This window comes from Belonocnema kinseyi, chromosome 5, assembly GCF_010883055.1.
Source record: "Belonocnema kinseyi isolate 2016_QV_RU_SX_M_011 chromosome 5, B_treatae_v1, whole genome shotgun sequence".
NCBI classification, from domain to species: Eukaryota; Metazoa; Arthropoda; class Insecta; order Hymenoptera; family Cynipidae; genus Belonocnema; species Belonocnema kinseyi.
In genome coordinates this window covers 106,015,072-106,041,665 of record NC_046661.1, presented here as the reverse complement: position 1 = coordinate 106,041,665, position 26,594 = coordinate 106,015,072, and the positions used below count along the sequence as shown (strand labels likewise).

Genomic DNA, 26,594 nt, shown 5'->3' with positions numbered 1-26,594 from the left:
TGTCCTTGGAACGCTCCGTGTTCTCAGGGTGCACGAGGTCTTTGCTGGATCGTCGTATTTATTCCTTTACGGACTGTAACCTCCTATCTCACGGTCGTGAGACGTGGTTGTGGCTGAAATTTCACCGCGATTGCGCTGGAAGCGGTTGCAATTTTCAAGATTAGCACCCGCTCCCTGGCTACGATGTTTTTGTCAGCTGGTGCCGAAAATTCGAAAACGAACATGGTACGCTTGTCGAAGTCAAGAAGAACCATGTCACGCCTCGAGCGTCTAACAGAAACAATTGTCGTGAATATAAAATTCCAGTATATGCGGCACTTGCCATTCTCGACAATTCGTTTTTAGCATAGATCTCAAGATCGTCCATGTAAAATACATGAGTGACCTTGTACTTTTGATCTGCAGGTTTACCGCACAAGTACTCGTCGAAATGGCGAAGTGCTAGAGATAGTAGCAATAATGTAAGGCAAAAGAGGATTGTGCTCATGGTGTCGCCCTGAAAGACACCTCTCTGAAAGGTGACCTTGTTAGTTGTCACACTATTTTTTCCAGACGAGATAGTAAATCTGGTTTTCCAAAGCGGCATCAATCTCTCTATGCACCTAATTATTTGCGGATTAAGCTTTAAGATTTCCAAAAGACAGATGATAAGTCTATGGGAGGTCGAATCGAAAGCTTTACGATAATCAATCCAGGTCATCGACAGGTCACGCTGGTAGAATGCTTCATCTTTGCAGACACATCTATTGATCAGAAGGTTCTGCCGATATCCGGCTACGCCTTTCTTTGAGCCTCGTTGTTCATACATTTCTTGCCACACAGGTTCAATTGTCCGAATAATCTTATCATTTAGGATAGCTGTGAATATCTTATAAAGTGTGTTCCGACAAGTTATTGGCCTGTAATTCTTCGGGTCAGCTAAGTTGCCTATTTTCGTCAGGAGTATTGTGCGTCCTTCCACCAACCATTCGGGAATCGACTCTTCCGACTTCAAATATGGGGTGAAAATACGGGCCAAATTCTGATGTGTTGCAGAAAACTTCTGCCATCCGAAGGTTTTGATAAAATATGGTCCCGGTGCTGAATAGTTCCTTATCCTGCCAGGATCCCACTGACCATACGAGATCTGTGCTGGGATCAAAAGAAGCCCTGAAATTTCAAGAAGTCCAAGCCTGCAGGAATGAAACGGTCGTAATAATATAAAGCACTATTTTTCCTTTTTATTTGCCCTGTATTCGCCATCAAATTTCAATTTTACCGCGAATAGGCACAAGGGCAAAACAACGATTAGGATGAACAGAATAACTCTAGGAGGTAGTCCTGTGGTCCAGAGTCTTCGAAAAAGGGAGACGTCACCTGACCAAGCTAGCACAGATTGGAATTGCAACATAGCAACCTAGACGAAGAATATTTAATTATAAGTATCTTTTTGTCCGTGATAATAATAGTGATCCGCAAGTCCATATCATGTCAAATGCGGCAAGTCTTTCTGCTGAGAGTCTCACCTGCGGCATGTCACATCTGAGACATGTAACATCTGTGACATGTCTCACATGCGGCATGTCTCACCTGCGGTAAGTTACAACTGCGGCATGTCACATCTGTGGCATGTCACCTCTGATGCATGTCACATTTACGGCATGCCTTATCTGCGGCATCTCCCACCAGCGAAAAGTCTCCCCAGTGGCATCTCTTACCCGTGGAAGAATGTTCCAATCCACATCAAACTAGCAAAAGTGAGGCAATTCTCCCAGAATTAATTGTCACATTCGCGGCATCTCTCATCAGCGGAAAGTTCCCCCAGCGGCATCTCTCCCTTTACAAATTTTTTGGTACTTTTAAAGATGGCAAAACTGCTGCAAGTCTCGCCAGCAACATCTCTCCTTCAACAAATTTTCTAAGTAGTTTCAAAGATAACAAAAATGCGGCAAGTCTCCCCAGCAGCATCTCTCCCCCAACAAATTTTCTAAGTAGATTTAAAGATGGCAAAAATGCAGCAAGTTTCCCCAGCGGCATCTCTCCCCCAACAAATTTTCTAAGTAATTTTAAAGATAGCAAAAATGCGGCAAGTCTCTCCAGTAGCATCTCTCCCCCATGAATATTTTCTAAAAACTTCCGAAAATGGCAAAAGTGCGGCAAGCCTCCCAAGCGGCATCTCTCCCCCAACAAATTTTCTAAGTAGTTTCAAAGATAGCAAAAATAACGGCAAGTCCCCCCAGCAGCATCTCTCCCCAACAAATTTTCTGAGTTGTTTTAAAGATGGCAAAAATGGGAGACTTGCCGCGTTTTTGCCATTTTTGGAACTTTTTACAAAATTTTCGTGTGGTAGAGATGCCGCTGGGGAGACTTGCCGCAGTTGTCCCACCTTTGAAAGAATTTAATAAGTTATTTCGGGACATAGATGTCGCTGGGGAGGCTTGCCACAGTTACGTCATCTTTGGAAGTGCCTAAAAATATTTATTTGGGGACAGATGCCTCTGGGGAGACTTGCCGCTGATGAGAGATGCCGCGAATGTGATAATTAATCCTGTGAGACTTGCTTCACTTTTGCCAGTTTGACGTGGGTTGAAAAATTTTTCCCGAATGGGAGATGCTGCTGGGGAGTCTTGCCGCGTGCGAGAGATACCGCAGGTGTGAAAATCAGTCGTGAGAGACTTGCAACACTTTTGTCACTTTCATGTGGATTTGAACATTCTTCCACGGGTGAGAGATGCCACTGGGGAGACTTTTCGCTGGTCGGAGATGCCGCAGATGTGACAATTAGTTCCGGAAGGCGTGCCGCAGTTTTAATATTTTAATATGAACCCGAAAATATTTTCCAGGGTGGAGATGCCACCGGAAAGACAATTAGTTCAGGGAGACTTGCCTCAGTTTAGTCATGTTTAATTGGACATTAAATATTTTTTGGAAGGGAGAGATGCAACGGGGGAATTTTTACTGGTGAGAGATGCTGCAAAAATGTCAATTTCACAGTGAGAAATTCCGCGCGAGAGAGAAGCCGCTGGGTAGAGATGCCGGAGTTGTGACATGCCGCAGATGAGGCATGCCGTAGATGTGACATGCCGCAGAGGTAACATGCCACAGAGGTAACATGCCACAGATGTGACGTGCCTCAATTGTGACTTACTGCAGATGAGACATTCCGCAGATGTGATGAGCCGCAGATTTGACATGCCGCCGATGTGACATGCCGCAGAAGAGACATTCCGCAGATGTGACAGGCCTCAAATATGATATGCCGCACGTGAGACTCGCTGCAGAGAGACTTGCTGCATTTGACATGATATGGACCCGTGATCCACGACTCGGCGAGAAAGTAATTTTTCAGACCACGCGCGTCTCTATATTTTACATGCGGGTTTATTTCAATTGCGGAATTAGATAAATTTTTTAGTCAAGCTGAATTTTAATATATATTGAAGTCAAATCCCATAATCTACGGAGCAGAGCGGTAGCGATTCCGAAGATCATTTTAGTGATAACCCTTCCATCAATATTCCCATAGTAGCTGACAAAACCAGCCAATTATAAAAGAGAAACTTCTACTTCTAGACAGTGAAAATAAAAAAGGGTTGAGGATATAGAAAAACTTGCCAAGCGCAGTAATATGCTCGAAACCGAAGACGAGTTGCACGACGAGGATAGACATAGGGATTCGTCACGGTACATTCCTTCACAAGACCAACGCGTGAACACATTCCGTTAGATAGTCGGATTGTCCAAGATCCGGAAAATAGTTCGACGCCTGCTAAGGACATAATTAGGACTATTAAACCTTTAAAAGAGCGCGGCAATTATGGGGTAGCATACTTAATTAAAAGTGTAAAAAGATCTCAAAAGCGATGCAGTTAACCCAATTTATTGCTTGATTTCATTATCGCGGAAAAAATAATGGAAAATGCAAAAAGAGCTATTTGATTTACTCACATTAGTAATTATGATGAGTTGTATAAAGCTTTAAGATACAATTTAGGTACCAATAGCTCCGTCGATTTAGCGCGATCAAAGTTAGATAATTTGAGACAGCAAGCTACCGAAAACGTACAAGGTTATAATCAAAGATTTCGGCAACACCTAAATGAACTGCAATATGCTCTACAACCAGAACACTCGAATGCCCCACCGAAATCTTTTCCTCAACCGACTAGTATCTTGAACAATAAACCCATAAACTATTCTATGACACTAGCCGATAGAATGAAACTATTACGTAACTTTTGTAAGTTTATTTTATTTTTCCATGCGAAGTAGCCTGCTCTATTAGACGTTATCGCAGATACATTAAGCGGCAAATGTTGCAATGGTTTTTAGTAAGCTGATGCGACGGAAATCTTGGGGTGAAGTGTAACCAATCCTGCTAGTTTTCGGAATGAAAAATTGTCTCGTACCCCTTACTGCGATCAGCACATATCGCATCGTCAGACTAGCCCTATTATGTCTAACAAGCGACTCTGTGAATATTTCTTTATCTCTCTGTAAGGAGACCGGGTATAGGCCATAATGAAGAAGAAACTTTTAAGGACTGAAAGACTTTAGGGCCCACCTGATCCTGGAGAGGATTACCATCTCGTGGGCTGACTGTAGTTTTGTACCTAGTTGTGCCACAGGCTGTAACGCCAAGTTCTTCTCGTCCGGCGCAAAGTATCCTCCGCCGTGAATTCTAAAGTACCGAGAATAGCATCCGTATTTGGAGAAAGCAGCTTAATCTGTATAGCCGTCTTTAGTCCTTTCTCGATGTCTCGATTCGAGTTTACCATTCTATCAGTGTGCCTCCCCAGCCTCTCGGACTCTTGTGGGTTGCCATTTACTTTCATAAGTATATGTGATGGCTTCTTTGAAAATCTTAGCTGTCATCTCGAGAGTGTCTATGTCTCTAATTGACGTGAACACCAACGAGAATGCACTCCTTAATTTCGTGGAAAACAGGTCTTATGTTAGTCCGTTCTTCTTGGATCACTGGTCCACTTAGGGCCCACGCCTAGAATGGATTCCAATTCCAAATCAATCTGAGAGTTATCTGAGAGATTGCGATCTTCTGGGACTCTCCACTTGTTGATATTGTCTTTAAAACCAGCGCTGCAGAGAGTGATGTCGATGACTTAATTTGTAACCAAGTTATGAAACGTCGGGGTGTTCCCCATATTTGGACTATCTAAATCAGTATTGAAATCCGTGGCAACCCATAAAGTATGATGGGAGTTATCATCGCAGCCCAGCAGAAGAGGGAGACCTCTATCTTGCAGTATTTTACCAGTTTACATTACTGTACTGGCTATTTGGTATCGCTGTCATGTGGAAATTAGGCCGATCCAATGAAGTCGTTATATCGTCTCGGGATCGTGTCGGCTTTTCGATACTCTTTCGCCAGATGTGTGTGTATGGTCGGCTTTACACGACGAGCTGAAGGTTAGCTACACGCGTGTAGAATTGTTGGGCGGAGCAAAACTTTCGCCCGGAAAATGTCGTGAAGGAAGGTTTGCGAACTTTAATTTTGATGACTTACGTTACCGACAATTTCGGTCAGCTGGCGTATTTAAATTTTATGAGTTGGCAGCGCTTCTTCCACGCTGTTTTCGAGGAGAAAGTTTCGCTCCCCCCAACAGTACTACGCGCGTGTAACTAACCTTTCGGTCGACGGTGTAAAGCTGACCTATGACGTAGCGACTAGCAGTTCACAGTAGGGTGAAATGAAAACCAAGGTTCAAAATGATATATAGAACGCAATGCACCGACTTTGGATTGGGTTTTTTTTTTTTTTTTGAAAAATTAAGGACTAAATTTTCTAGAAACAGTTGCGAGTGGATATATTTTTTTGTGTGTTTATTTCATTTTTGTCTTGGTGCAAATAGCGAAGAGTGTTGAATTTTTACCTTTTATGTTTTATTCCCGTAGAAAAAATTGTTTTTATACTTTAGATCACTTTAATTCAATGCAAAGCAGTATAAGAAGAAAGATACCAATTTTATCTTGCAAAGGTTATTGTTATTAGCATATTTTAATAACAAATAATAATCTAGATTAAGAATATTTGTTGTAAAAGTATATTCCTGGTGTAAAATTGTATGCTTTTATTATTTGCATGTTACGTGACTATCAAAATTCAACATGGAATGTTATTAATTACTTCTCTAAACAAATTATATTAATAAATGTATACCACAGAAATTAATAGAAAGCAAAAAATCTTTTTTTCGTCTACTCTTATTATAATGATATCACTGATTATATTTTCTGTAGGAATTATACTATCCCTTGATATTTGTTTATTTGATAAGCCAAATATGTGAACAAATACACAATTTAGGAGTTTGAAGCAAAATGAAACCGATTTTTTATCTAATTTTATTGCAATTATGTATTCTGAAACAATTTTGTCATGCATTAATATTTGTTCATTTTCTGAACAAATTATATAAATAATGCACATTTTGTGCGTTTTCAAGAAAAACAATTCGTTTTTTTGTTCAGGCTTAGCTAAAATAATATTTCGAATGACTTTTAATGGAAACATTTTGCTATGAATTAATATTTTTACATTTTATTAGAAAATTACACATAAAGAAATGCACATTTACGACGTTTTCCAGCGAAAATAAATCGTTTTTTATCTGAACTTGCTCAAATCATATTAAAAAATTTAGTTATGCATTAACATTTGTTAATTTTACGAACAAATTATATAAAAAAATGCACATTTTTGGCGTTGTTAAGCAAAAATAAATCGTTTTTTTCATCTTGCTGAAATTATATTCACAAATTTAGTTAATCATTTGTTAATTTGACGATCAATTTATATAAACAAATGCACATTTTCGGCGAAAAAAAAATTGATCGTTTTTTCATCTGATCTTGCTTAATTCATATGCAAAAATTTATTTATGCATTAATATTTGTTAATTTTACGAAAAAATTATATAAACAAAATTTAACTACATATTCAGGTTGCGTATATTCATGATATTATTTTAAATTTGTATTTTGGGTTAAATATGTAAGCATTCCAGTTAAATATTAATAATTTTTGTTCAAAATTCATCTTTTTGGTTGAAAATAAAACTATTCCATTTTTTGTTGATAGCTGATGTGTTTAGTTTAAAATTTAGCTATTTTGTTGAAAATTGATTATTTCAGTTAAAAATTGGACTATGTATTTGGTTGACAATTCATGTCATTTGTTGAGAAATATCATTTTTTTGTTAGAAAATTAATATTTTCAGTTTATGATTCATTATTTTAGTTAGAAATTTGTTAGTTCTAATCTAATCGATCTTTTTTTAATTTAATATTGAACTATTTTGTTCAAAAATCATGCGCTTTGTTGAAAAATAGTACGTTATAATAGAACGTTATTCTTCTTTGAAAGTTGATCTTCTTGTCTGCAAATTCCTCTTTTAGTAATTTTATTTTCAACCAAAAAGATGACTCCTTGGTTGAAATAAAACTCCTTTATTAAAAGTTAAACTTTCTTGTTACAAATTCATCTTTTTGTTTAAAAATACATGTAGTCTAATTGAATATTCATCACTTTATTTGATGATTCATCATTTCAGTTGAACGTTTATCCCTTTTTTTGAAAATTTGCTGTTTTAATAAGAAATAATTTTTTTCCTGAGAATTAAAGTATCATTTGTTGAAAAAACTTCATTTTTGGTAGAAAACGAAGATAAGAGAACAATAATCAATGAATTCTTCTCTCAAAAACAATTCTTATAAATAATAATAATATCAATGTAAAATGTAACTATTTTCTTGAAAACCCGTTTATTTGAGGTAGAAACGTCTCTTATAACTGAACATTTAAGTATTAGCGTTAAAGAGTTGAAGGTTTCTAGTTGCAAAATCTATTTCAGTTTAAAATTTAACTACCTAATTGAATGAAAATGAACAAAGTGTGATGGTTGAAGATTCGACTCCATGTTTCCAAGTTAAGGTGAATTGTTGTGATTTCATTGAATTTTTACCAATCTAACTATTACTTCGAAAAAAAAACGTTCTCCTTGGCTGCAAATTTATTTTATAGTTAAAAATCTAATAATTGCAGTTCAAGGTTCATAATTTTATTTACAGAGTAATGTCTTCAATTAAAAATGCAACTTTTTTTTAAAGTTGGTTTTTTTTAAGTAGAAAATTTCTTTTTCAATTGAAAATTAAACTGTTTCATTTCTTGTAGGAAATTTATCTTCTTGATTTGAAAATTTACCTCTGTCTAAAATTTCATGTTTTTGGTGAAAAATGAGTCTTATTCAGTTCTTATGTAGAAAATTAAAGTACTTCATTAATTGTTGTACTACTTGGTAAATTTTAGGTTAATCATTACTGTTTGTAAGTAACATTTTAATTATTTCATTTCTTATTGCAAATTCAACTATTGAAGTTTTTATTAAGAATTTCTTGTACATATTTGGTTTGTAAATGCAACTGTAGGAAGGAAAGTTTAACTAAATTCTTAAAAATTCATATAATTAGTAGAAAATTTTACGATTTTGTTGAAACATAGAATTTTGAATCCAAAATTTATTAGTTGCTGTAATTTAACCCTGAAATTTTTAAGAATCAGAAGAATGAAATCTATTTATAACAATTGAGTCGTAAGTTGTTCACTTTTCAATATCTGATTCATATTTGCTCCTTTTGAATAAACAGTGCAATATTGCCACATACTAAAAAATATATTCTTTTTCACCAAAAACATTTCTAAATTGAATGAAAGTTAAAAATAGTTTCTATAATCGGCATGATCACAGTTCGATGTTTCAAATGATTTAATTCTAAGCCAAAGTACGAATCTTCCACTATCTATGGCAAAAATATATTTTAGCAGTTTCACTCTAGCCATAACCGGTTTAACTAGGCGGGGGAGGACTCAGGGGGAACGAGTGACGTCAACCCATTGACAAATTCTCTTCTCCGCTCGGTTCAAGTAAGAAGAGCACATCTGCCGAAGAAGTATCGAAAACCCGATCTGACCCCGCGCCGATATTTTGACTTCCCGATCCAAAGTCGAGTCGAGCATAGACTAACACGATCCATACCACAGAGGCGCCTTTGCTGTGATGCAAGTTAACGTGGGTAATGGTAAGGCCGGGAGCAGTCATTTGAGGTCTGCCCCCAGTCTTCTTGTGTGCCGACAGGTACTTCCTGTTCCTGGCCGGAAACCTTAAGGTTCACTTGACCAAGGTGGTTACCCTCACATTCTTTTTGAACAACTCAACTTAATTATAATTTAGGTCACTCTCGCCAAGTTCTGCGTTCTAAGTCAAAATTGTAAATCTTATAATTGAAAATTATTTTCTATTCAAACTCAGAATTGTCATTCTTTTCCAAAATACTTTCTTTCAAAATCTAAATATTTAAGAATCTTCTAAAATCGTTAGAAATCCGGAGAAACGCGAGAAATTCCCGATAATTAAAAAAACATCTGTCGGCTAGAAACCCTAGTACTAGTAAGATGCGATTCTAAAGTACGCGTTTACAAGCAATAGGGCGAAGGACAAGGTGGATAAAAAATAATTTGTTATATGAACGCTCGTTTTCACTTAATAAAGAAGAAGCAGAAATTAAGTTTAGGGGCCTGATTGGAAAATCGAAATTTTATTCTTCAGTTGTGTGAACATTTTATTTTTAAATTCTTGACCTTGAAACGAACCTGTTGAAAACGAGTATATCTTCACGAAAACATTTTTCAAAACGATTTATGGGAAAAATTATTGCAGCTGCAAATTACTTTTCATAATTTTCTTATCATCAGTACATTTATTTTTTCCATATGTGTATTTATAGTTTGCACCAACCGGATGACCTATTAAAAATTAATGTTGACTTTAAAGGTTGATAAAGCTGTCTAAAATACAGACAAAAGTATTAATAAACCCGGGATGGAAAGCTTATCAAATTCTGCCCAAAAATCACTTTTGTGCTATACTAAATTAGTATATCAATTTTCCTAGCTGCTCCAAAGAGTATAAGTTAAAGCAATAATTCTTTAAAAATCGTATTACATTCTTTCTTTCTAACGCGATCAACTTTTGAATGTCAAGGGTAATCTTTAATAGCTCACCCATTTAGTGGTCCGAGGTATACAAGTAAAACCAGAGTTTCTTCACAGGCATATGAGTTAATCATTAGATTTCATATAAATGTTTCGTTTAGAAATTCTTTTTTCTTTATTTTTTCAATTATTTGAAATCAGTTCTTATGAATTAGATATTTAAAGAAGTTTTTCTGTAGTCTATTTACTTTACTTTTTTTTTAATTCTCTATTTAAAAATCTTTCCTTCGTTCCGTATTCTTCTCTATCTGAAAATGATAGACAAGAGACCAAATAAGGATGTGTCTAGTCGTCCCGAATAAGTAAAAGAGTTTGAGAAGCAGGCAGATTAGTTTTCTCGGAAATTCGGGACAACTAACCGAGCTTATGATAAATATTCGACTGGATATCCGAAATTTCAGGACGACGAAACACTTCTTCGAGAAGAAAAAGTAAAATAACGGTTCAAAAAGGTAATTTGAAGAATCATTTTTGAATCTTTTATTTTACTTTACAGTTCGCCTATTCTATTTTCAAGTAGTAACTATTAAACTTTTATTTTCACTAAGTATAATCATTATGCATTTGAATTTCGCAACACGCACTTCAATCCAAATTAATTACATACTACTTATTCTATTTTTCATTATATATTATCACTTTTGTACTTTTACTAAGTCTAATAATTTTCCCATTAGAATTTCGCAGTAGGCACTATTTACAAAATTAATGAATTACGTTCTCGATTCTCAGTTCTCTATTCAGTCACGCATTCGAAGTCCGAAGGAAGGTTCGAGGATAGATTAATAATAATATTTTCTTTTTTTATGAAAAAGTGTTAAAATTATTATTGGTAAGGAAAAACCTTATTTAATCGACTTCCTCCAGACTATTTATTCGGTAATTTTATACATTACATGAAGTTTCGTAATCAGACCGATTCCCTCGTCAGATATCTAAAATATAAAAGTAAAATATGAATCATTAACTAAAATGGTGTACAAATTTGTAATATGATGGTAATTATAGGAATAGTTATAATTACAATACCTTAAGTCATTATGTAGAAGTTTATAAATTGTAATCGAAAATTTTTGAGTCGTTAAATAATTCAATTTAAAGGATGACAAGGTGTGTACCCTCCGTCACCATCTTACTAAATAAGTACTCGCTGTAATTAGAACATTTGCCAAGAGAATGACGCCTTAGTGCATGCGTAGTAGCACTTCCAAAAGAATCACAGGCGTTAGCGCTAGTTATACTAAATACTCGTAATCAAATATATGTGATTGTATAGAAATATAGTAACTGAATAATGGTTCGAAATTCGAAGTTGTATATAGTTGACAGGGTAAAATGTAGAGAGACTATAAGTAGACGCGAATCAATGATTCTATCAACAGTGTGGTTAGAAGATGATGTAAAACAAGAGATCATATCCATACCTTTCTTGGGGACTATTTCTCAAAATTTTAAAAGGCTATTGAATAAATTTAAAATAAAAATTGTTTTCAGAGTCGATTCCAAGCTAAATAAATTTATGAAATTAGGTAAAGATAAACTACACACTTTAGATCAATGTAACGTAGTTTATAGAATCACGTGTGTTTGTGGCAGGACCTATGTAGGAGAAACAAAACGCCCTCTATGAATTAAAATAAAGGAAAATAAAAATAACATCAACCATGTGGAAAAAAATCTCAAAGTCATAGCTAAACATTTGGTTCAATGCCATGGAAGAGATCATACTGTCATTAAATGGGATGAAGTTAAAATCCTACATGTCGAACCTAATTTTTTTAACCGTGTCTTTGCTGAAATGGTTTTCATTAAAAAAGAGGGCGAAAACTGTCTCAACAAAGTAACTGATTAAAATTTTTTCAATGATTCTTACAACATAATTTTAGATTCCTTATGTTAAGTTAACACGTATTTTGCGTTTAATTATAGTCTATCTACATTTTACTCTGTAAACTATATACTACTTAGAATTGCTGACCATTTCTAAGCTACTCTATTTCTATGCAATCGCATATATTTGATTATATACTATAACTAGTGCTTACGCCTATGATTGTTTTGGAAGTGCTACTACGCATGCGCCAAGGCGTTATTTACTTGGCAAATGTTCTAATTACAGCGAGTACTCATTTAGTAAGATGGAGACGGAGGGTACATACACACTGTCATCCTTTTAATTTTATTACTTAACGATTCAAAAATTTTCGATTTCAATTTATAAGCTTCTACATAATGACTTAAGGCATTCTAATTTTTACTATTTCTATAATTATCATCATATTATAAAGGACCCCACACTAAATGTATGGGAAAATGGCTTTCTGTGGATTTAGCTGAAAATTTGTAATTTTTAGGTATAAGAGCCGAATGAAATATCCGTAAAAAAAATCCAAAACAATGGACATGGGCGCTTAGCGTTTGGCCCTCTGGTGAATGGTACACTGTTATTATCGATGTGCGCACTAGTTACTAATGTTAGTTTGGATACCATTTCTGTCTTTAAAAAAGTAATAACTTAGTCAAGTTCAAATCTTGGGCGCTTACCGTTTGATCGTTTCGAGAAGCGTGCAATATAACTCATTGGTTTGGCTAAACATATTACTGACTACTTTCTGATGCGTGATTTTTAAAGTGACATCGCTTGTGCCGCTAAAGTTACTAGAATTGGTTTCATTCGCTGATCTTGAGCGCTTAGCGTTCAACCCGCCTGCGAAGGGTAGAATGTTATTATCGGTATGTGCGCACTAGTTAATAATGTTATTTGGGTACTATTTCTGCCTTTAAAGAAGTGATTAATTAGTTAAGGTAAAATCTTGGGCGCTTATCGTTTGATCGTTTTGAGAAGCGCGCTATATGAGTCAATTGTGTAGGCGAAAATATGACAGACCACGATCTGAACCGTGATTTCTATGTTAACATCGTTTTTGTAAGAAAATCTGTTGTAATTCGTTTTATTCACTGATCTTGAGCGCTTAGCGCCTCATAGCGCTAAAACTGACCATTTTTTTGGATTTTTTTACGGATATTTCATGTGGCACTTATAACCTTAAAAATTACAAAGTTTCAGCTAAATCCACCGAAAGCCATTTTCCCATACATTTAGTGCGGGGTCCTTTGTACACCATTTTAGTTAATGATTCATATTTTCCTTTTATATTAGATATCTGATGAGGGAATCGGTCACATTCCGAAACGTCATGTAATGTACAAAATTAACGAATAAATAGTCTGGAAGAAGTCGATTAAATAAGGTTTTTCCTTACCAGTAATAATTAGTTGTTTCGCAGACGTTAAATTAAGAAATTTTTACATCCCGAAATTCTTTACATAACATGTTTCAATTATATTATAAGGCATAACTAACACTCCTTGATAAATATTATAATATTAAAATGAAATTATCCTTAATTCATATTTCACATATGTTCTCCACAGAAATTGTGGAAAATATTAAATCTCAATTTATCGCATCCCCCAAGGCTGCGAACCTGTAGAAATTTATTTCAAACTAAAAAATTACCAAATTACCAGACGCGGACAATTATATTTATCATAGGTTTATTCACAAAAGAATGATTGTTTCATATGGTCAATTGTGTTTAGTAAATTAATTACGTACCTTTAGATTTATGTTTAGAATAGTTTATATATTTATTTCTCTTACAGGTAACCGAGGACCGTTGAACGTGACTATTGTTCAAGTGGGTGGTGGAAATGGTGCTGCTAATGATTTACTGGGGTTGGAACCACCCTCAGATTTAAAACCTGCTGTTTCACCTATTTCCGACATCAGTGGAACTTTAACCACTGACAACAATGACACATATACGGGTAAGTTTTCTTTTGTTTAAAAAATATAATTTGGGGTAAATAAATAATGCTGAATGAGGAAATGCCGGATAGAAGCAATATCAAGGTATTAAATAGTGTTAAAGAATTTAAATAACGATCTGTCAGACGAAATTGGTTGAATTTAAGTATTGAGTACACCTATCTTTTTTCTTAATTAAAGTCAAATTTGACGCTTCTGAAAGTCTCAGACTATTTTCGAAAATGTAGAGATGGTTTGAGATTAGATTATTATTTCAGAAAGAGTTGCATTTTCTACTTACGGTTGCAGGTTACAGGTTTTGGCTTGGGTTAGGATTTCTGGTTCCAGTTTAACTGAACTTTCTAGCTTCTAATTCCTGGTTGCGGTAGATTTTTTCATTTTTTATCAGGATTCCGGCTTAAGAATATAAGCCTAGAGTTTTTAGTTGTAAATTTTTGTTCGGGCTTGATTTTCGGATGTTTTTTATTCTGATTGATCTCTCGGGTTTCAGATTTTCGTTTGACTTTAGGCTTTGAATTTTGATTATCGGGTTTCGAGCTTGCCTGGGCTTTTCAGTTGAATTGCATTTTCAGATTAGTTGAAGCTTACTGGACTCTCATTCTTTGGATTTTACAGCCGGGTTCCTTAAAGATTTTGGTTCTTTTCTCAGGGCAGGCTTTCTATTTTTGGTTTAGGTTTAATAATTGGGTTACAGATCTTAGTTCGGGTTGGAATTTTGGGTTTCAAATTGGGCTAAACTTTTAGATTTTAAATTTCGAACTTTGCTGGTTTCGGGTTGGCTAATTTTTTGGTTTGTATATCTTGACTTGGCCGGTACTTCAAGTTTTAGACGAGGCAATAGTTTCTAGTTTAAAATTCCTTGCTGAACTGCATTTTTGGGATTTACTTCTCGCCTTGGATTAAGATTTTGTGATCTCGATTGACGCTGGGCTGGATTTTCAAGTTTCGGTTCTGTACTTTTCGATTACAAATTTCGAGTTAGGCTGGATTCAAGTTTTAAGTTTAGGCTTAGATCGAAGTTTATGGTTTCGTGTTCGGCTGAGATTATTGGGTATAATGTCTTGCCTCAGGTTAGGATTTCAGATCGAAATATAGTTTCGAGATTTGAATTCTGTGTTAGATTAAATTTTTGCACTTAAAGTTTTGGATCGAATTAGGATTTTTTATTTCGACTCACACTTTCTGCTTTCGTGTCGAACTGACTTTTTGGGATTGGCGGTATTCGCTCGCGTCGAAAATTAGGATTTTCGATGCAGCTTAGCTTTCTGTATTAGGGTCTGATTAAGCTCATATTTGCAGGTTTTGATCCCTACAGGACTTTTGGATAAGGTTACATTTTATGATCTTCAATTTCAGACTAGATTCGAGTGGACCGTCAGATTTTAGTTTTCGAGTCCGGGTGGTCTTTTGGGTTTCAGGATTCGAATAGGCTAGAGATTACATGATTACGGTCGAGCGGGACTGGATTTCCGGATTTCATGTTACGACTCGGTCTTTCAGGTTGCTGGGTACGACTTAAGTTGATTTCATAAAAAAGAAGACGTATCCACATTGTCTTTAAAATGAAAAAATCACATTCTTTGTACGCGATCGGCTTCTTACACACTAGAAGATTTCTATCCGCATCAGCCCTTCCAATGTCAACATCAAACAAAGAAAAACTATTCAGTTTGACAAATATTGTTTTACTATTAAGTCTAAAGGAATGGACATAGTGCATGTTTATTTATTACTAAAGTGTTTGAAATGAGAGAGTTCACGTATAATTATGTATTAAAAATGCTATAGGGCAGGATTCTTATTAGTAAACATGGTAAAACATTTGAATTTTAGTTGAAATCATCTCAAGGAAAAAAAAGATTTTTTACGCACCATGGTGTCCATGATTTACATTCTTGTTTCTACAGAAAAATAGGTGTGACTCGAAGAACGGTATAAATTTGATTTTATACAATTTTATTCATCTAAAATAAAATAAATGCTTTCGTGTGAAGGAAGGGAGTCCCTTGATAGAAACGCAAAAAGAAACGCAGGCAAATGCAAGACAGAAAGAGATAAAAAGTACATTAGATGTCGACAGTTGAAGCTTTTAAAGGCAAAGAGAATACCCGTATTTAGAAGCTTTGTTCGAACTTCTTTTGTGGTTTCTACATTTCTCGTATTCATTTGACGGAGAATAATCTCACCGTCGAAATAATGCTATGTAATTTTAAGTATTTTTGTTCAAATAAAAAAAGGGAATAAGAAAAGAGAATAAGGATGAAGAATGGAAATGTCTCAAAAATCAATCAGAACAAGTATGTTGCTGAAGATTTAAGAAAGTGGTAAGGAAAGGGGCGCCGAAACCGGAGTCGAAATATAAGTCCTCTTTTTATTAACCTAAATCCTTTAGCGTCAGAAGCTTTACGAGGTTCTGATGAGGATTAATTCAATATAATGCAAGTACCATTTAACTACTCAAAATATGTACAAATTTCCATTTTTGCATGCTTGGAGGTCATAAAACTGCCTAAATAAACTACTTATTAGATTCCCGTAGATCATCCCCCAAGTGCGAATTGATCTTCGGCCCACGGTCAGGCTAATCGTCGCGGCGGGCGGTCGGTCCAACTTTTTGCGCAACTGGTTGGATCGGGTCCATATCATGTCACATGCGGCATGTCACCTCTACGGCATGCCTCATCTACGACTTCTAAAAATGGCAAAAGTGTGGCAAGTCTCCCAAGCGGTATCTCTCCCGCAACAAATTTTCTAAGTAGTTTTAAAGATGGCTAAAATACGACAAGTCTCCATAGTGGCATCTCTCCTCCATGAATATTTTTTAAGAACTTCTAAAAATAGCAAAAGTACGACAAGTCTCCCACGGGACATCTCTCCCCCAACCAATTTTTCTAAGTAGTTTTAAAGATGGCAAAAATGCGGCAAGTCTCCCCAGCGGCATCTCTCCCGCATTAATATCTTTTAAGAACTTCTAAAAATAGCAAAAGTGCGGCAAGTCTCCCATTTTTGCCATCTTCAAAACAACGCAGAAAATTTATTGGGGGAGAGATGCTGTTGGGGAGACTTGCCGCACTTTTTTCATTTTTAAAAGTCCTTAAAAAATTTTTTTGGGGAGAGCTGCCACTGTGGAGACTTGCCGAATTTTTGCCATTTTTAGAAGTTCTTAGAAAATTTTTTGGGGAAGAGATGTCGCTGGCGAGACTTGCCGCAGTTTTGCTATCATTAAAAATACTTAAAAATTTTGTTCGTGGAGAGATGTCGCTTGGGAGACTTGCCGCACTTTTGCCATTTTTAGACGTTCTTAAAAAACATTCATTGGGGAGAGATGCCACTGGGGAGACTTGCCGCATTTTTGCAATCTTTAAAACTACTTAAAAAAATTGTTCTGGGAAAGATGCCGCTTGGGAGAGTTGCCGCACTTTCGCCATTTTTAGAAGTTCTTAAAAAATATTTATGTGAGAGAGATGCCGCGAGGGAGACTTGCCGCATTTTTGCCATCTTCAAAACTACCAAAAAATTTGTTTGGGGGAGAGGTGCCGCTGTGGTGACCTGCCGCATTTTTGCCATTGTTAAAAGTCCTTAAAAAATTTTCTTAGGAGAGAGATGCAGCTGGGGAAGCTTGCCGCAGTTACGTCATCTTTGGAAGTGCTTAAAAATATTTCTTGGGGGAGAGATGCCGCTGGGGAGACTTGCCGCTGATGAGAGATGCCGCGAATGTGACAATCAATCCTGGGAGACTTGCCTCACTTTTGCCAGTTTGATGTGGATTGGAAAATTTTTCCCGAATGGGAGATGCCGTTGGGGAGTCTTGCCCCGAGCGAGAGATGCCGCGGTATGATAATCAGTAGTGAGAGACTTGCCACACTTTTGCCACTTTGATGTGGAAATGAGCATTCTTCCAAGGGTGGGAGATGCCACTGGGGAGACTTTTCGCTGCTGGGAGATGCCGTGGATGTGACTATTAGTTCCGGGAGGCTTGCGGCAGTTTTAATATTTTAATATGAACCCGAAATTATTTTTCGGGGTAGAGATGCCGCAAAAATGTCAATTTCACAGTGAGAAATGCCGCGCGGGAGAGAAGCCGCTGGGTGGAGATGCCGCAGAGGTGACATGCCACAGATGTGAAATGCCGCAGTTGTGACTTACCGCAGATGAGACATTTCGCAGAAGTGACAAGCCGCAGATGTAACATGCCGCAGATGTGACATGACACAAAAGAGACATGGCGCAGATGTGACATGCTGCAGGTGAGAATCGCCGCAGAGAGACTTGCCGCATGTGACATGATATGGACCCGATCGGATTAACTGGGTACACTGATAGAAATGAATTGGCAGTACAACAATATTTATGGCTTTAATAATTATATTTTATTTCTGGTATAGATACAGCCATATATGATGTTTGTTTTGGCCATCCGATTCTTGTTGCGTATAAAGGCAGACGCGCATGCGCGAGCGAGTTGCACCTGTGGTGAACTAAACAAAGTGATTCGGGTAAATCACTGATACAGAGTGTATTGCTAAACCACAACATTTTAGAGGTAGCTCGCTTAGGCAAATTTTTAATAGGATTAAGCATTTCATATAATTGCAATACGTATATTGCATTTTTGTACCACAAATATAAAGAAGTTGTATTTACACTATTTCAGTAAATTCATATCGTAGTCTTTATGATTGCAGTACACGTATCATATTATGAATGCACTTATAATTTTCTAACCTTCGATCGTATGGTTAAATCAATGATACTATTTCTATCAGCGTAGATGATAACGGTTAACCGGCTTTGGCTCTTCCATGCCGGCCCAACTTGCGAAAAAAATAATTTTAAAAAAAATTGTACAATTTGAAAATTTCAACAATTTAATGGCATTAATTAATGAAATTTAATTTTCAAGAAAAATAATTTTTAAAAAACTTATTTTGGCAATTATTATTATATGATTTTCATTTTTCATTATTATTAAATACATAATTCGCACAATCCGTTACTTACACATTTAATCGCACACTTCAACGCTTTAAAAAATTGCACACGCCGAGGATTCGAACCCTGCCTAAACTACCTTAACTAGTATATTTTACCACGCACTCTAACCATTTCGCTATCGAAGCATTTGAAGTGTGGTTACAAAAACTCCGCTGAATGGTTTGACGATCCCGTTGCTCATCAATAACAGAAAGATGTTTGAAGTCCTCTAATTTGTATAGAGGAACATTATCTAAAAAGTTTTAATATTATGTGATGAAAAAATAAAAAAAATTATTAACAAATTATTTGTTGAGCAAATGTTTTTTACGATTTTCCATAATTTTACGTTTTCTGAGTTATATTGCGAGAAATTTGGATAAAAACATAAGGATTGAAATTTTTTTTTAGTTTATTATTGTTGAAATTACAACAAACTTCATAAACAAATGCATTGGTCAGGACTTTTTCGCAGATTTTTTTTTGTCAGTGCTTTTAAATAAGAAACTTTATGATAATTTTAGCAAAATTCATAATTTGTGGATCATTTTCTTTTAAACATATTTAATAAACAAATGCATTATTCTTGCATTTATTAACAGCAGCAAAATTATTTTTTTTTAAATTTTCTTTTGATTATTTGATAAATACAATAATTTTTTAAAACAAATCTAATGAAATAATTGATTAGTCAGGCATTTCTTGACATACAAATTTCATGTCAGCTTTTTTAATTTGGAACTTCATGATAATTTCAAAAAAATTAATATTTTTTTGTTCAATTTTATAATTTTTCAAGCAAAACTTAATAAGGAAATGCATTATTGGAACATTTTTCAACGGAAAAATTCTTCTTTTTTCAATTATTAGTTGACTATGAAACTTAGAGAATTTCAGCACAGATAAAATGAGTATTTTGTTCGCCGTATTTATTTATTTACACATGAAAAAAGTTTTTTTCATTTTTGTTGATTTGAAATTCAAGTTTATAATTTAAAAGGCTTCGAATTTACAAAATTTTTACCTTCAAATGTTCCTATGTTTGATTAAGAATTTCTAATTGTTGACCATTTTCGGGCCGACTGCACTTTCACGGTCTTTCTGTAACAGTTAAACCAAAGCTTATCCGACGGTTTGCTCATACTTTGTAAAGAATCGTAAAAAAACATTTAAAAAATTATTTTAAATAAGACCGCTAACGGTAGCCAATCCATTAAATTCACGTGAAAACATTCATTATTATTAATTTATTTATATTAGTGTATAATTAATTATTTATTAAACACGAAATAATAATAAATTTTTCATTTAAGAATTATTAAACAATTAATTTTTGGCTATATACGCACAAAGCCACTTGCTTTGAACTATTTTTTCTCATAATTTATATACCCAAAATGAATTTGATTGTCAAATGAGGCTTAAGAATTCCAACGTATGATGGAACATGAAAGTAAAGTCAGGCTAAAACATTTCACGCAATCAGCACTAGCTGAACATCATATCGAAACAGGACTCTAATAAAATCAATAGGGACAATGGATATAATACCAATCCGATTTAGCTTTCTGCTGTCCCGGATTTTTTAAAAAGACTTGATTGGCCAATCAAGTTCGACCAGTCCCCACGGTGGGGTGCTCTGTCCAATCACAGGCATCGTCGAAAGTATACCTAAGAACATCATGACCTGATAGCTCAGTTTCAGGTCAGCACTGAAGATGTGAACTGCAATGCTGACGAAACTTCGGCATACAATTCGTAGTTTTTTACAGGAGTGAAACCCGAAATATCTCTTTTTATCAAAATGAATCATCGTGAAAGCATAAGATCGATTATCAAATAAATAGCAATATATCACTTTTGAATATTTTCGTGTAATTCAAAGTGAATAAAAATGATTTTAATTTTAGCATGCCTCATATATTATTCATGCATCATATTGCAAATACATGTATGTTTGTATTTATATGAATATAGATAATGCAGTGCATGTTAGATTGTCTGTCAACCAAAAAGAACTTGAATAAATGTTCTTACATAATAATGTGCAGTAAATTATAATGAATCGTCACACAAATATTTTATAAAAAGTAATAAATTTAAATATTTAAAAATAATTTTTCATCAGTATTTTAGTTAATTTTCTATATAAAAGCTATAAAAACAATATATACGGGTAGCAAAACGAGTGTAAGGGTGAATGGGAAATTGAGTGACTGTTTCGATATTATTGAAGGAGTTAGACAAGGATGCGTTATGTCTTCATGGTTATTTATATTATTTATAGACAATTTTTTAAGAATGGCTCTTTTCGACGAAGAGGGTGTGGATCTCGAAACAGTAAGGGTACGAGGGTTAGCCTTCGCAGATGATAAGGTTGTTATGGCAGAGTTTATTGAAAACCTACAAAGAATGTTGAATAAATACATGCAAGCATGAAGAGCATGGGCCTCAAAATTAACGCAGATAAAACAAAAATTCTAGTGTTTGAAGGAAAGAGCGATAAAACACTATACAATATTTTAATAAATGATGAGAGAATTGAACAAGTTGATAAGTTCGTATACCTTGGTAGCTTATTTACTAGGGACGGTAAGATAGATGAGGAATTAGATAGACGCATAAACTTTTTTATTTTTCCTCCTCCACATTACTCCTTTCCCCAACGAGAGATTCACGCCTACAATGAAAGGGAAATGGCTTAATGGTGTAATAATAATACAAAAATTATTACTATTTATAAAATAATAATGTGACCATTTATTAAAATTTACTGCATATTATAATGTGAGAATATTTATTCTACTTATTTTTGGACGTGAATCTCGAAACGTCGAAATAAAATTTAGTTATTTTAAATGTCCTCTCTAATAATATGTTTTAAGTGAGTGTAACGTATACAATTAGAAATATATTAATCTTTTTTTAATATTATATATCAATCTTCTAATGTTTTTATAAATAAATAAATATGAAGAATAAAATGGTCAGTGTTTCTGTGTTGAAATTGTCTAAGTTTCATAGAATAACATTAGTTAAAGATGCTCCAATATTATATAATAAACAAGAACAATATAATGGTGAAGAAATTTCTTCGTGAAATTATTATTTTTAATATTATAAATAAATTTAATAAACAAATGCATTAATGAGGAATTTTTCGATTTTTCCAACATTTTCGACTAGTTTTTTGTTGCAAAATACCCAAAATAATCCACATGTTTATTAAGTATGTTTAAAAGATCATGGAATGTATCAACTAATTATGAATTTTTCTTTTATTATCATGAAGTTCCCAATTAAAAAGACTGACATAAAAAGACGAAATTTTCCGTAAACAGATGCCCGAATAATGAATTTAACTGTTAAATTTGTTTTGAAACATCAGTTAGAACGTCCATGATTTTGTTGTTATAGTCTTCTTTATTCATTATTACTGTTGTGTTGCCTTTGTCTGCGGGTAATATTATAATATCTTTATTTTGATTGAGTTCTTTAATTACGGCTTATTCCTGTTTTGTTAAGTTTGAGGATGGAACTTGAGCTTTGCGTAAAATGTTGGCCGTACTGCGTCGTATGTCATTTGCTTTTTCGGGTGAAAGCGTATATATTGTGGATTCTAAAGTGCTGATTATTTCTTCTTTTGGTGTTTTTGATGGAGCTACAGCAAAATTATGTCCTTTAGATAAGGCTGAAATCATTTCATTGTTGAGAGGGTGGTCAGAGAAGTTTTTTACTGTATTTGTTAGTTTAGTTTGCTTTACTGGAAGTAATCTGTACAATTTTGTTTTTTGTTTTTGGGTGAAAAGCTCTTTAATCCGTTGGGATTAGTCAAACTATATGCGGTCCAATGTGGACCAAATGTCAAATCTGAGGGTATTCGATAGAAAAAGGTGAAGTTTTAATAGTTTTTGAGAGGAAGTGTGCAAAAGAAATTTGGTATGCTGCATTCTTTCTTTAACGAGAAGCAAACTTGTCTTATGCAGAATCGATTTGGATTTAGATGTTCCCAAATTATTTTTCAGTTGTAAGAATTTTGGGACTATTTTGTTGTCTCTACACCGTTTCAAAAAAGCTAAGTATGTTAGTAGCTTACCTTGAGAAGTCATGAGCTTACTAAAGGTGTTGGTTTTAGTAAGAATACTCTCCCCGTAGAGTTCCTTGATAATAGATTTTGTGCTTTCACGATGATTCATTTTGATAAAAAGAAATATTTCGGATTTCACTCGTGTGAAAAACTACGAATTGTTTGCCGACGTTTCGTGAACATTGCAGTTCACATTTTCAGGGCTGACCTGAAACTGAGTTATCAGGTCATGATGTTCTTAGGTATACTTTCTACTAATTTTCAACTAATTATAAATGTTCCTTAAGTTATCATGAAGTTTCGAATTGAAAGGACTGGCATTTTAAAAAAAAAAGTATTTTACTGGCGATAAGTTCCCCAATGATGCATTTGTGTATTGAATATGTTTTCAGAGAAATCATAAAATTATTCAACAAATTAAGAATCTTGCTAAAATTATCAAAAAGTTCCTTATTTAAAAAAATTTACATAAAAAAATTTTTTGTCGAAAAATGCCTGACCAATGCATTTATTGATCAAATTTGTTGTAATTACAATAATAATAATCTCAAAGAAAACGTTCATTCATCATATTTTTATCAAAATATCTCGCAGTATAACTTAAGAAACGTAAAATTATGGAAAATTGTAGAAAATATTATGTCAGAAAATAATTTGTTTATTATTCCTTTGTTATTTTTTAATTATATAATATTGGAACTTTTTAAAATAATTTCACTGTATAGAAAGTAAGCAATTTCAACAATCTTTGTGTTATTTAGGAACACCGGGAGCGTCAAAGCATTTAGCGGAGTTTTTATTACCAAACTTCAAGTGCTTTGATAACGAAGTGGTTAGAGTGCTTGGTCAAGTAAACTAGATTAGGTAGTTTAGGTAGAGCTCGAATCTTCGGCGAGTGCGATTTTTTAAAGCGTGAAAGCTTGCGATCAAACTTGTCAGTAATTTTTTGTGCGAATGATGTGTTTAATTTTTTTTAAATTATTGTTGCTTAAAATTTAATTAAATTAATTAATTAAAATAAACTGTTTAAAATTTACAAATATTTTAAAATTATTTTTATCGAGGGTTGGGCCGGCATTATCTTAATAGATGAACCATATATGGGACCAAATGGCGGGCTGACGTGGAGAAGCCAAAGGCGGTTGACCGCTATCATATACCTGGTTGGACCGACCAGTGGTCAAGATCAATTCGCACCTGGGGGAGAATCAACGAGAATCTAATAAGCAATTCGTGAAGTCCGTTCCTCGGAACATGCAAAAATGGAAATTTGTGCATATTTTGAATAGTTAAATAGTACTTGCATTATATTGAATAAAGAATAAAAAGAGGAAATATATTTCGATTCAGGTGGTTTGTAAAAATATGGATGATCGATTGTACCACTGTTTTGAAAAAAAAAGATAAGGAAAAAGTATACGGAAAAAAAGACGGAAGAATACGAAAAGTCTCATTGAAAATGTAAATGAAAAGAAAATTTTTTGGAAGATGAAGGTAGAAGAAAATTTTCACCAGTTGGAAATTCAAACAATGAAGGCAGAAGGAAGGGCCAAAAGTTTAGAGAATTATGTTAAACAAGAGTAATCAAGAATAAAAATAGAAAAAAAATAGTATAGAATGTTTTTAGTATTGAGCGATTCAGATATTCATTATCCTATGTAACTAATGATTATTTTTATTAAATTATGTACTTTGAACAATAAATAATTTATTTAATTATTCAATTCATAGTTATTTATAATTATTAATCTTAATTCTTGTCCGACTCTTGCTAGTAGCTTGCTAGTCGTGCAGTGCCTATGCACTGCCTTCCATAACACTGCTCATTAATCTGAATAATGGAGGTGATAATGCCTTTGTTACAGCCTCTGTTACACCCCTTGATTTAGACTGTTTTTCGTCCTCTAAAAATTATATTTTCTCCTGATCCTTACAGGCCTAGTTTCCACTACAAAATTTATATCATTAGTTTCTATTTCAAGATTCGCATTATTAGATTCCGCTACACAATTGGCACGATTAGTTTCCATTACAAAATTCGCATTGCCGGTGCCTCGTTGCCACATAGGTATGGCATTTTGGGTGCTAATGTGATGCTTGGTGGCTCTATTACCAAAACTACAATTATTATAACAATTTTCGAAACAATGTTTTAATACATTAATAGTTTCGTGTATACATTTCATTCTATATAATACATATAGTAATACAAGGACCATAGATCCGTAACCTATGTGCTGAAGGGAAGTCATAGCATTTCCGTTCCACGTTTTAATTCTTTTTCGGCTTTCTATATCATCCAGGAGGCTATTACTTTCATCGAGGCTGATTCTAGCGCTTGGTAGTTGATTTATGTCAAGAATACTAAGAAGTCCAAGTAACAAATCGTTTAGCAAGTGAATTTCTTTATCTCTAAAATCATTAACGTAGTTTATTTTTATGTCGTAACTCCTGGTGATATTTTTTCTTGAATTTAAAATTTATCTCCTGGTATTAGAAAAGTACCAGTTAGTTTCTTGTTATATATTTAATTTTCTAAAATAAAGTCGATAGAGGTTTTTTCTACTAATATCATAATGTAACCGTTACTTGTTTTAATTAAGCTTTCTTTAATGAGCACAAAGGGCCGAGTGACGCAATGTTTATACATATTTTTAATTAAGTCCGAATCGCAGTTGTCTGTGGCCTAAAATGAAAATTCAAGCTGCTGTCTTTGACAAATCCTATATGCGTCAATCCATTTATATTTGTCTAATTCGTCTTTGTCAATCGGAGAATAGCTACCTTGTTGAACCAATAAGAACTCATGTTCAGGGCAAATGCTAACATATCCGATATCTAGCTTTTCGGGTATAGGGATTATTCTAATGATTTTCATTTCCTTTTTATTTATAACAGGGATCCTAATAATATACACAAGTTAATTCTTGATGGTGGCAATTTTGATATTAGAAGTGTCCATGATAGGCTGGATGTTTTCTTCGCTGTTACCGATATGGTATCGCGTTTTATACTTAACTTCGAATTCTCTAAATGTTTCTTTCAACATCTTAGGCGTTAAAATTTGTGGGTGTATAATACCATGTCTTCCAAAATTTATGGCATTTATTGCTGTATCAAGATCTTTATTTAATTCATGAATCAAAATCTTGAGAAGAAGCATCGAGTGTGTGTGTCTGTTTTTCCACAACCCGATCAATTCAAAATACTTCAAGCTTGGTGTGGTGCCCAGAGATAAAGGTAAATTAGTTTCTCTGCCGAAAGTGAGTTCAAACGGAGTGCTACTAATACCTTCATACTTCATAGTGTTGTGAGAAAGTATTAGGATCTATAGGTTCTTGTCCTATTCGTTTTGATTGTCTTCGTTGCTCATTGTTAATAAATTTTTAATTGTTGAATGCAATCTTTCAAGTGATCCATTGCTTTAAAGGTCGAAAGCAGTTGTCTTAATGTGCTGTATTCTGAATAAGTTTTCGAACTCTTGAATTAATTGTGAAAGAAAGTGTTGTCCTTGGTCTGTTAGTATACTTTGGGTGACCCGAAAATATATATATATACCAGGTGTATACATATGAAACCGGTATTGCCATCTAGCGGCCAGTAGGCACACTTGTAGGCACTGTCGGAACTTACCATTTATGCTAATTGGCGTA

General features: G+C 34.4%; 1 protein-coding gene across 1 annotated transcript in view; it reads left to right on the top strand.

Moving 5' to 3' along the window:
• Positions 1-26,594, top strand: part of LOC117173444 (potassium voltage-gated channel subfamily KQT member 1-like) — a 73,613-nt gene that overhangs the window by 30,462 nt on the left and 16,557 nt on the right. The window contains exons 2-3 of the mRNA XM_033362019.1: positions 13,715-13,879; positions 24,080-24,082. Coding sequence (XP_033217910.1) covers positions 13,715-13,879; positions 24,080-24,082 — 168 coding nt within the window. The remainder of the gene's footprint in view (positions 1-13,714; positions 13,880-24,079; positions 24,083-26,594) is intronic.